This window comes from Trachypithecus francoisi, unplaced genomic scaffold (assembly GCF_009764315.1).
Source record: "Trachypithecus francoisi isolate TF-2019V2 unplaced genomic scaffold, Tfra_2.0 Lachesis_group5, whole genome shotgun sequence".
NCBI lineage: Eukaryota > Metazoa > Chordata > Mammalia > Primates > Cercopithecidae > Trachypithecus > Trachypithecus francoisi.
The window spans coordinates 110,124,228-110,136,246 of record NW_022681470.1 but is presented as its reverse complement, the minus strand read 5'-3'; the positions used below and the strand labels follow the sequence as shown (position 1 = coordinate 110,136,246).

Here is a 12,019-nt window from a genome sequence, read left to right as displayed (position 1 = left end):
AAATGTGGAGACTCCAGTGTTGGAGGAGAGGGCATTTGGAAGGAGAATGCTGCTACCAGGGGTACAGTTGCAGGCACCATCTATGTTCAAGCTGGTACTTCTATCAATCCTTGAGAGGCCTCTCACAGTTAAGCACTTTCTTCCTGTCTGGCTGATGGGTGCCTTTTAACCATGAGTATTTCTGTCTCTTGCCCTGAGAGAGGCAGTAGGAGGAGAAAGAGAAAGAAATGGCAAGCCAAAACATGGGCAGTTGCATTCTGGGACATTTATGTCAGAGAAATTAAAACTTATGCTTACATGAAAACCTCTGCATGATTGTGCACAGTAGCTTTATTTGTAATAGCCCAAAACTGGAATCATCCCAGGTGTTTCTCAACAGGCAAATAAACAAACTGGTACATCTGTACCATGGATACTACTCAGCAATAAAAATGAATGGATTACTGGTACAGCAACTTGGATGAAAATCCAGGAATCATATAGAATGGAAAAAGCCAATACCCAAAGGTTACCTATTGCATGAATTCATTTATATAACATTTTTGAAATGAAAACATTTATAAATGATGGAAAGATAAATGGTTTTAACTAGGACAACTGAAACTCTCCCCAGCTCCAACCTGGGAAGCCTTCAGCAGAGAAGGTCCACTGCAGGAGGGCTGCATGGTGTCTCAGTGCAAGCTCATCTCTCCTGCGTGCACAGGGAGAAGCTGAACACATTACACATGCTGGCTGCCCTTCTCCTTCCTAATGACTGTAATCATTGTTAGGGGTTAGGGACAGGGCAGGGCTAGGGCAGAAGGTGGGGTTATAAAAGGGCAACCCACGGGATCCTTGTGGTGTTGGAACTGTTCAGTCTCTTGACCATGGCAGTGGATGCATGAACTTATCATACACACACACATGCACACACACACACACCGGTCCAAGTAAAACTGGAGATATCTGAATAAGATTGGTTGGTTGTACAATGTCCATACCCTGGTGGTGATATATAGTGCTATTGTTTTGTAAAATGTTACCACTAGAAACTGGTGGACAAACTTTACAAGAGATTGCTCTGTGTTATTTCTTACAACTACATGAGCGTCTATAATTATCTCAATAAAACATTTAATTAAAAAAAAGAATATGGGTATGCACCAGAACTGGAGATGGGGACCAAATGCCCCACTCCAGATGTTCCCCTCTCTCGGTCCACTGCCAGACTTCCCCTTATCTCCAGTTCACTTGGCTCAGAGGACACAGTATCTAAGGCAAATAGTAACAGACTAATCTTAGTAATAATCCCAGTCAAACCCGTCATGGGAAGAGGATGACAATGTAGCTACTTAGCTCCCAAGTATGTGGTCCGGGCTGAGAACTATCATTAGCTTCCTTCCTGTCCCATCTCTCCACTTTCCACCTACTTGCCTTGACCCATGGTGACAGACTCAATGCTGGAGCAGCGAGTATTTTTTTTCCCTCTTATAGGAAGCCCAAGGTGACAGAGACAGAGCTGAGCAGCCTTGAGGAGAAACAGTATCCAGGCAAAGTGAAAACACTGTAAATATTTACTCTAATTTCAAGGGGAGAGAGAAGAGGGAGAGGGAAAGGGGCAGGGAGGGAGGGAGACTCATCTTTAGCAGCTAGAGGAAGGAAGAAGCCTAAGTTGCTACTAGATTTTAATCACACAGGATGAGCTTTATAATGTCCCAGGGGAGAGCTGGGAACACACCTGTAATCCCAGCTACTCTGGAGGCTGAGGTGGGAGGATTCCTGGATCCCAGGAGTTTGACTCCATCCTGGGCACCATAGTGAGACCCTATCTCTAAAAAAATAATAATAATAATAAATCAATTCCCAGGGGAGGGGAAGGTAGCTGTAGGAGCGACTGAGAACACAGCTGGAAGGGGCTGTCACTGGTGTGTGCACAGCCGTGGGCTAGTGGGTGAGCTGAGGATTCCTGTGAACCTCACCTGCTCTGCCAGAAACCTGTGTTAGCCCTAGCCCCTTTGGGGCAGGACCACTAGAGGATCCCTGGCCCTTCAGGGTCTCTGGTTCCTGATTGTGGGAAGGAGATCCCAGTTTCTGCATAATGAATTTAGACCCTATTCAAATTTGCTGCCTGACTTAAACAGGGAAAGAGGTAAGATTTCCGTTTCTGGGATGACTGGCAGGAAACAGGAGGTAGGGAAACCCTGGGTGAAGAGGTAAGAGATAGGCGTGTATGGGACAGAAAGGATGACAGAGCCAGAAGATAAATCTTAAGGTGACAACTTAACAGGCCAGGTCAGGATAAATAAAAACATAGTTCAGCAGAGGCAGAGGGGACAGGAGGCAAGGAGCCAACCATAAAGGCACACAGAAGGTGGTAGGCTAGAGGTGGGAACCAACTGGATTCACTATACAATTATATGTACATTGTTATATAATCATTATTATACATTTTGGAGCTAGCTTTCAACCTTTATAGCTTTGTGACGATCGGCATACACAGATCTGTTCTGAAATTCTGGATTTCTTCCTCCATAACGACATTAACTTCCCTTTAAGCCTTTACACCCAAGGCAAGCCCTGCTACCTGGAGGTTATCCCTGCAAGCAGAAGAACAGTAGCAGGAATTCTGTAGCAAGGAAAGAATCTGGCTGCAATGCATAGGGCCAACCACATAGTATGTGCTCAATAAATGTTTGTGGAATAATGGATAAAAGAATAAAGTAAGGAGACAAAACCCCAAGCCTCTAAAAGCCAGTCTTTCAACAGCTCTCCTCCTTTCCATTGTCCTCAGAAAGGCTCTGGCCATAATCCCTGGGGGCCGAGATGCTGCTGAAGGGACACCACAGTTCAGCCCAGATCTGAAGACAATGAAAAACACCGCTTTCCCACTTCCCCAACCCAGATATCCCTCTTCTGAGAGGAAACCTGGGGAAAGTCACTACCCAGAAACCTCACTGGCTAGATGCCTTAAAAATGCAAGTGAACAAGAGTTGGCTGAGTCGATGAGTTGTTCTAGAAACAAGGTTGAGGGCTAGCTGGAAAAAGAGGCTTCTTTCTGAGCACCAAAGCCTTCAGACATTTTTCCTCATTGCATGGGCAAATGACCGTATTTTACCCTCTCCTGCCATTTTCAGCAGTGTATATTGAACATAATCTAAAACTTTCCCCAGGACTGATGGTTAGTCTCCTGATCACCACCTGCAGTTGACCTCAGTGCCTTTGCCCTATGATATCTTGGAGATTCCTAAAGCCTGTTGTGCCATTTGTCCTTGAACTCAGTGACCTTAGCATGCTCTCATTTCACAGTATTTATTTTTCTTTTCAACAAATTTATTTTTGTCACTGGGTTTTATATAGACTTTTATAGGATATTAAAAAGAGATTATGTTTCCTAGTAAGCTCTTGGCTGGGAGAGGGAGGAGTGCAGGGACGGCTGAGTGGCAGTGGCTGAGGGAGTGTAGGTGGAGCCAGGGGCCAAGGAAATTGCCATAGAATGTCCAAAGGCGGATGGTTTACAGATAATTGAGGGTTCATTGCATTTTGGAACTGATGGGCTGGAATTCAGGAGACTGATGAGCAGGAAGGGACCGAAGCTACCTTACCTTGCAAAGCCAGAGGCTGTCTGTGCAGTGATCCTCTGAGGAGCTCTAGGCCTGGCTCCCTGACTGCTGCTCCCCTGCATCCTTTACACTGCCCCTGCATCCCTGTGTCTGAGGCTTACCTTTTGTGCCCTGCGTTTATCAGCTCTCTGATTCTGGTGGTAAATCCGGCTAAAGTTGGAAACAATCACAGGGACTGGCAGGGCAATGACCAGGACGCCACTCAAGGAGCAGATGGAGCCGAAGATCTTCCCTGCAATCGTCTTAGGCACCATGTCTCCGTATCTGAGAGAGGGAGAGAAACAGGGTGTAAGGGAGAGAAGGCCATTTGGGAAACAAGTCAGGCTTCCCTGCCAATCATTCACCTATTCATTCATTCACTCATTCAGCAATTGTTTAGAGTACCTACTATGTGCCAGGTACCATGACATGGACCTGGGGGTGAACAAGCGAGACAAGATTCTTATGTGCAGGGAGCCAACATCCTAACAAGACCATAAACAATTAAGTGAATACATAAAAATATTGTGTCTTGGTTGGTTCTATGAAGAGACTAGAGAGAGGTGCTGCATCAGGTGGTGGGAGTGTGGTCAGGAAAGGCCTCTCTGAGGAGCTAACATTTAAGCTGAGAGCTGAATGTAAAGGATCCAGTCATGTAAAACACCTGGGGACAAGTGTGTGCGGTAGAGGAAACAGCAAGTACAGAGGCCTTGGGGTAGCAGGAAGGAGTTTGGTCTGATCTAGGAATTGTCAAGGGTCAGCAGGACTAGACACCACAAGAGGAGGGTAAGGCAGGCAGGGGCCAGATCACACAGCATCTGACGGGCCATGGGGAGGAATATGGGTTTATCCCATTCAGTGAGGCACCATGAGGAGTTTTAAGCAGAAGAGTAACAGAATCTCATTTATGATAACAGCAAATAACAAACTCACCTATAAGCACTTCTGCATATTTACCTCACATAAGCCTCATGAACCCTGTGAACTTTGTATTCTTATCCCCATTGTACAGATGCAGGAACTGAGGCTAATTACATTGACAGCTCTCATTTGCTCAACTGGGATTAAAAGCCACTCTTCTTGCTTTTGTCTATTTTCCAGTAGCCATAGCATCTCAGAGGGGGACCATGAGCTCTGAAGCTCAGCCCCTTAAAGTTGTGAAGCCACTTTGGAACTGTGCTGGCTCCTCTCAGAGCTTGGAGAAACTCTTTTAAGTACTTCACACCCTAGCAGCTGCCCTCTGGGACCACGTTGGCCTGGATCCTACTCAGTCCTGGGCAGGCAGGCCAGAGCCTCTGTCCTCCAATCAATAAGATACTCTCCACAGTGGTTAAGTGTTTAGTCTCCTCTTTATTGAGATAATTGAAAGGACTTATTAAGCAAGGCCTTATTAAGCAAAGAGCTGTGATTACTCCTTCGGCTAAAGCCAGAAACACCATCTCCCCTGCCTCTGTGCCCTCTGGGTGTCTGGAGCAGAAACAAGCTTAGGATGACCAGGAATTGCTTCTGCTAAAATAGGCTCAAAGTCATCTGTCCTGAGGAAACCATGGGGCTTGGACTTCCAGAGAGGATGTGGAAGGGGATGGGGCAAGCTATTTCACAAGTATGTATGAACACCCAAGAACTCGGTGGAGGACATGGCAGAGGTAGACAGGTATTCGGTGAATGAATGAATGAATGATCTCACTTAAGCCTCTCAATTCCCTTTGAAGTAGGCTCCTGTTTTGAGACTGTCTTCCTCCTCCTTCAGAGTTCATGCCCTTTGCCCTGGCTCGAGATTTCCTGGATGTGCACTAGCATTAGGGCCTGTGATAGAGCCTTCTAGATCTTTGCAGCTAGGGTTGTCTCCTCTGCCATGGTACTCAGGAGAGGTCTCCAGGGAAGTGGTTGAGAACATGGATTCTGAACTTAGATAATATGGGTTCAAGACTCACCCTGCTCCATAAAATAACTGTATGATCTTGGGGGGAATGTAACTCTGGGCCTCAGTTTCCTTGTCTGTAAAATGAAGATAATAACAGTAACCTAGATCATAATCCTATTGTGACATAGACAGCTCCACAAACAATAGATAATATTACTTTTAGCTAGGCATTCTGAAAACCACAGTCTCTGGTGATGGGAAACTCTGAAAACACAGTTGGTTGTCCCAAGTTCAAATAGCCCAATTAATGAAGAAAAGGGGGCTGCCTTTGAGATATATCAGCTGGGATTTGCAGATGACACAACTGAAAGGGGGGCTGCAGGCACAGGGCTGTGGATGACAATAAAGCATGGCAGGAGTGCAGAAGAACCGTGCCAGGAAGGCTGCATTTCAGAGTGACCACGGCTGATGAGGAATGCTAAGGACAACAGAAGGACTGTTTCATCCATATGAAGAAAGAGGGAGAAGGGAAGCGATGCCTCCTGCTGGTGCAGATGGTCTGCTAGTGACAGATGACAGGGAGAAAGCCGAACAATCCACTCCCAGGCGTCCTCTGCCTCCTCCACCAGGAAGAAGGAGCTGCATCTTGGAGAAGCTGGAACAAATGCCGAAAAGAAGGATCCAGAGCTTAAAGGAGACAGGAGAGCCGGCAAGTGTCCAGCTGAATTCAGTAGATTTACATCACAGGCCCACATGAATCCCACCTGGGAGACAGGAGGAATGTGCAGATGGGGTTGCAGAACCACTGCCCTGGATCTTTGAGAAATCATGGTGCAGCAGAAAATTACCAAGCGACTAGAGATGGAAAACAGTTGTACTGAATTTTTAAAGAAGGCAAAAGGAGGTCTGAGAAACCACAGACCAGTAGGCTTGGTCTCCATAAATTGTGCCATCAAATTGCTGGCAGAATTCGAGAGCAGATTATTAAGTAGACAGCTTGTGAATACTTGGAAAATAAGCTGTATTGGTTCACTAGGCACACATCTTGCCAAATTAACCTTATTTCTTGTTTTGACAGTGAGGTTAACTGGTTGGTAGATCAGGAGACTGTTCCAGACCTACTGCATCATGATTTTAACAAGATGTGTTCTTGTCCCAGTTCTTTATACCCTTGACAAGCTGGAGGAGTGTGGTGTGGAGAACAGTGTGGTTAGCAGGGTTTGCACGACCATCTCCAGTCTTCGGGCACTTCTCAAAGATTACCAACTGTGGTCCTATGCCAGCAAAGGAAGTTCAGGGTTTTCATGTTAAAACATCTCCTTTAATGAAAAAGTAAATAAGTAAATGAAATAAAGAATGGATCTCAAGTTAGGTCTCCAGTGATATGTTCCAGAATTTTTCAACAACTTATATAAAGGCAGAGGAGGCAGCATGGCCTAATAATTAAGAGAGGACACTGGAGTCCAACCTGGGTTTGAACCCTGGCTTACATTAGTTACCAACTAGCTAAGTGATCCTGGGGCATTTATTGAACTTGAGCCTCTATCAACTATAAAATGGCTTTTATATCCCCAGAGTTGTTGTGATAATTAATGAGGTAATTCAGAAGAAATAATTCAGTGTTTGAATAACTGTAAAGTTGTCTAGAATTAGCCAGTGTAGTGGGTACCTATAGTTTTGTCTGCTGACACCCTAATAGGAACTGTGTCCCTCATTTCCATGATGATGGAAACTGTCCAGATAAGCTGCCATATTTCCCATGCCCCCATGCCCACTTGCCACAGCTGGTGAGTTCAAAATAGGACATCTCACCCAAGCTGGGTCAATGACTTCCTTTCCTGGATTTATTTTTTAAAAGCTTTACTGAGACACAATTTACATACCATAAAATCCAACCATTTAAATTGTACATTTCAGTGGTTTTCAGTGTATTTAGAGAGTTGTGCTCGCTCACATCACCACAGTTTAATTTTAGAGCACTTCATAACCCCTAAAAGAAATGTGTACCCATTAACAGTCAGTGACCATTCCATATCCCAGCTCTCAGACTTAGGCAACCACGAATCTACTTTCTCTCTCTATAGATGTCCCTGTGTTGGACAATTCATGTGAACGGAACCATATATGTGGCTTTTCGTGTCTGATTTCTTTCACTGAATGTGTTTTCAAGGTTTGCCCATGTTGTAGCATGTATCAGTACTCATTCCTCTTTATGGCTGAATAACATTCCACTGTCTGGATACACCACATTTTCATTTTTTTATTATTATTATTTTTTATTATTATACTTTACGTTCTAGGGTACATGTGCATAGCGTGCAGGTTTGTTACATATGTATACTTGAGCCATGTTGGTGTGCTGCACCCATCAACTCGTCAGCACCCATCAATTCGTCATTTATATCAGGTATAACTCCCAATGCAATCCCTCCCCCCTCCCCCCTCCCTATGATAGGCCCCGGTGTGTGATGTTCCCCTTCCCGAGTCCAAGTGATCTCATTGTTCAGTTCCCACCTATGAGTGAGAACATGTGGTGTTTGGTTTTCTGTTCTTGTGATAGTTTGCTAAGAATGATGGTTTCCAGCTGCATCCATGTCCCTACAAAGGACACAAACTCATCCTTTTTTATGGCTGCATAGTATTCCATGGTGTATATGTGCCACATTTTCTTAATCCAGTCTGTCACAGATGGACATTTGGGTTGATTCCAAGTCTTTGCTATTGTGAATAGTGCCGCAATAAACATACGTGTGCATGTGTCTTTATAGCAGCATGATTTATAATCCTTTGGGTATATACCCAGTAGTGGGATGGCTGGGTCATATGGTACATCTAGTTCTAGATCCTTGAGGAATTGCCATACTGTTTTCCATAATGGTTGAACTAGTTTACAGTCCCACCAACAGTGTAAAAGTGTTCCTATTTCTCCACATCCTCTCCAGCACCTGTTGTTTCCTGACTTTTTAATGATTGCCATTCTAACTGGTGTGAGATGGTATCTCATTGTGGTTTTGATTTGCATTTCTCTGATGGCCAGTGATGATGAGCATTTTTTCATGTGTCTGTTGGCTGTGTGGATGTCTTCTTTTGAGAAATGTCTGTTCATATCCTTTGCCCACTTTTTGATGGGTTTTTTTTTTTTTCTTGTAAATTTGTTTGAGTTCTTTGTAGATTCTGGATATTAGCTCTTTGTCAGATGAGTAGATTGCAAAAATTTTCTCCCATTCTGTTGGTTGCCTGTTCACTCTGAGGGTAGTTTCTTTTGCTGTGCAGAAGCTCTTTAGTTTAATTAAATCCCATTTGTCAATTTTGGCTTTTGCTGCCATTGCTTTTGGTGTTTTAGACATGAAGTCCTTGCCCATGCCTATGTCCTGAATGGTACTACCTAGGTTTTCTTCTAGGGTTTTTATGGTATTAGGTCTAACATTTAAGTCTCTAATCCATCTTGAATTAATTTTCATATAAGGAGTAAGGAAAGGATCCAGTTTCAGCTTTCTACTTACGGCTAGTCAATTTTCCCAGCACCATTTATTAAATAGGAATCCTTTCCCCATTTCTTGTTTCTCTCAGGTTTGTCAAAGATCAGATGGCTGTAGATGTGTGGTATTGTTTCTGAGGACTCTGTTCTGTTCCATTGGTCTATATCTCTGTTTTGGTACCAGTACCATGCTATTTTGGTTACTGTAGCCTTGTAGTATATTTTGAAGTCAGGTAGCGTGATGCCTCTAGCTTTGTTCTTTTGACTTAGGATTGTCTTGGCAATGTGGGCTCTTTTTTGGTTCCATATGAACTTTAAAGCAGTTTTTTCCAATTCTGTGAAGAAACTCATTGGTAGCTTGATGGGGATGGCATTGAATCTATAAATAACCTTGGGCAGTATGGCCATTTTCACGATATTGATTCTTCCTATCCATGAGCATGGTATGTTCTTCCATTTGTTTGTGTCCTCTTTTATTTCACTGAGCAGTGGTTTGTAGTTCTCCTTGAAGAGGTCCTTTACATCCCTTGTAAGTTGGATTCCTAGGTATTTTATTCTCTTTGAAGCAATTGTGAATGGAAGTTCATTCATGATTTGGCTCTCTGTTTGTCTGTTACTGGTGTATAAGAATGCTTGTGATTTTTGCACATTAATTTTGTATCCTGAGACTTTGCTGAAGTTGCTTATCAGCTTAAGGAGATTTTGGGCTGAGACAATGGGGTTTTCTAAATATACAATCATGTCATTTGCAAACAGGGACAATTTGACTTCTTCTTTTCCTAACTGAATACCCTTTATTTCTTTCTCTTGCCTGATTGCCCTAGCCAGAACTTCCAACACTATGTTGAATAGGAGTGGTGAGAGAGGGCATCCCTGTCTTGTGCCAGTTTTCAAAGGGAATTTTTCCGGTTTTTGCCCATTCAGTATGATATTGCTGTGGGTTTGTCATAAATAGCTCTTATTATTTTGAGGTACGTTCCATCAATACCGAATTTATTGAGCGTTTTTAGCATGAAGGGCTGTTGAATTTTGTCAAAAGCCTTTTCTGCATCTATTGAGATAATCATGTGGTTCTTGTCTTTGGTTCTGTTTATATGCTGGATTATGTTTATTGATTTGCGAATGTTGAACCAGCCTTGCATCCCAGGGATGAAGCCCACTTGATCATGGTGGATAAGCTTTTGGATGTGCTGCTGAATCTGGTTTGCCAGTATTTTATTGAGGATTTTTGCATCGATATTCATCAGGGATATTGGTCTAAAATTCTCTTTTCTTGTTGTGTCTCTGCCAGGCTTTGGTATCAGGATGATGTTGGCCTCATAAAATGAGTTAGGGAGGATTCCCTCTTTTTCTATTGATTGGAATAGTTTCAGAAGGAATGGTACCAGCTCCTCCTTGTACCTCTGGTAGAATTCAGCTGTGAATCCATCTGGTCCTGGACTTTTTTTGGTTGGTAGGCTATTAATTATTGCCTCAATTTCAGAGTCTGCTACTGGTCTATTCAGGGATTCAACTTCTTCCTGGTTTAGTCTTGGAAGAGTGTAAGTGTCCAGGAAATTATCCATTTCTTCTAGATTTTCTAGTATATTTGCGTAGAGGTGTTTATAGTATTCTCTGATGGTAGTTTCTATTTCTGTGGGGTCGGTGGTGATATCCCCTTTATCATTTTTTATTGCGTCTATTTGATTCTTCTCTCTTTTCTTCTTTATTAGTCTTGCTAGTGGTCTGTCAATTTTGTTGATCTTTTCAAAAAACCAACTCCTGGATTCATTGATTTTTTGGAGGGTTTTTTGTGTCTCTATCTCCTTCAGTTCTGCTCTGATCTTAGTTATTTCTTGCCTTCTGCTAGCTTTTGAATGTGTTTGCTCTTGCCTCTCTAGTTCTTTTAATTGTGATGTTAGAGTGTCCATTTTAGATCTTTCCAGCTTTCTCTTGTGGGCATTTAGTGCTATAAATTTCCCTCTACACACTGCTTTAAATGTGTCCCAGAGATTCTGGTATGTTGTATCTTTGTTCTCATTGGTTTCAAAGAACATCTTTATTTCTGCCTTCATTTCGTTATGTACCCAGTAGTCATTCAGGAGCATGTTGTTCAGTTTCCATGTAGTTGAGCGGTTTTGATTGAGTTTCTTAGTCCTGAGTTCTAGTTTGATTGCACTGTGGTCTGAGAGACAGTTTGTTATAATTTCTGTTCTTTTACATTTGCTGAGGAGTGCTTTACTTCCAATTATGTGGTCAATTTTGGAATAAGTGTGATGTGGTGCTGAGAAGAATGTATATTCTGTTGATTTGGGGTGGAGAGTTCTATAGATGTCTATTAGGTCTGCTTGCTGCAGAGATGAGTTCAATTCCTGGATATCCTTGTTAACTTTCTGTCTCATTGATCTGTCTAATGTTGACAGTGGGGTGTTAAAATCTCCCATTATTATTGTATGGGAGTCTAAGTCTCTTTGTAAATCTCTAAGGATTTGCTTTATGAATCTGGGTGCTCCTGTATTGGGTGCATATATATTTAGGAGAGTTAGCTCTTCCTGTTGAATTGATCCCTTTACCATTATGTAATGGCCTTCTTTGTCTCTTTTGATCTTTGATGGTTTAAAGTCTGTTTTATCAGAGACTAGGATTGCAACCCCTGCTTTTTTTGTTCTCCATTTGCTTGGTAGATCTTCCTCCATCTCTTTATTTTGAGCCTATGTATGTCTCTGCATGTGAGATGGGTCTCCTGAATACAGCAGACTGATGGGTCTTGACTCTTTATCCAGTTTGCCAGTCTGTGTCTTTTAATTGGAACATTTAGTCCATTTACATTTAAGGTTAATATTGTTATGTGTGAAGTTGATCCTGCCATTATGATATTAACTGGTTATTTTGCTCGTTAGTTGATGCAGTTTCTTCCTAGCCTCGATGGTCTTTACATTTTGGCATGTTTTTGCAATGGCTGGTACCGGTTGTTCCTTTCCATGTTTAGGGCTTCCTTCAGGGTCTCTTGTAAGGCAGGCCTGGTGGTGACAAAATCTCTAAGCATTTGCTTATCTGTAAAGGATTTTATTTCTCCTTCACTTATGAAACTTAGTTTGGCTGGATATGAAATTCTGGGTT

General features: G+C 42.8%; 1 protein-coding gene across 2 annotated transcripts in view; it reads right to left on the bottom strand.

Annotated features, from left to right (window-relative positions):
- Nucleotides 1-12,019, bottom strand: part of KCND3 (potassium voltage-gated channel subfamily D member 3) — a 223,201-nt gene that overhangs the window by 7,920 nt on the left and 203,262 nt on the right. For both annotated transcript variants that reach the window (XM_033198977.1, XM_033198978.1), the window contains exon 3: nucleotides 3,701-3,863. In XM_033198977.1, the coding sequence (XP_033054868.1) occupies nucleotides 3,701-3,863 (163 nt within the window). The remainder of the gene's footprint in view (nucleotides 1-3,700; nucleotides 3,864-12,019) is intronic.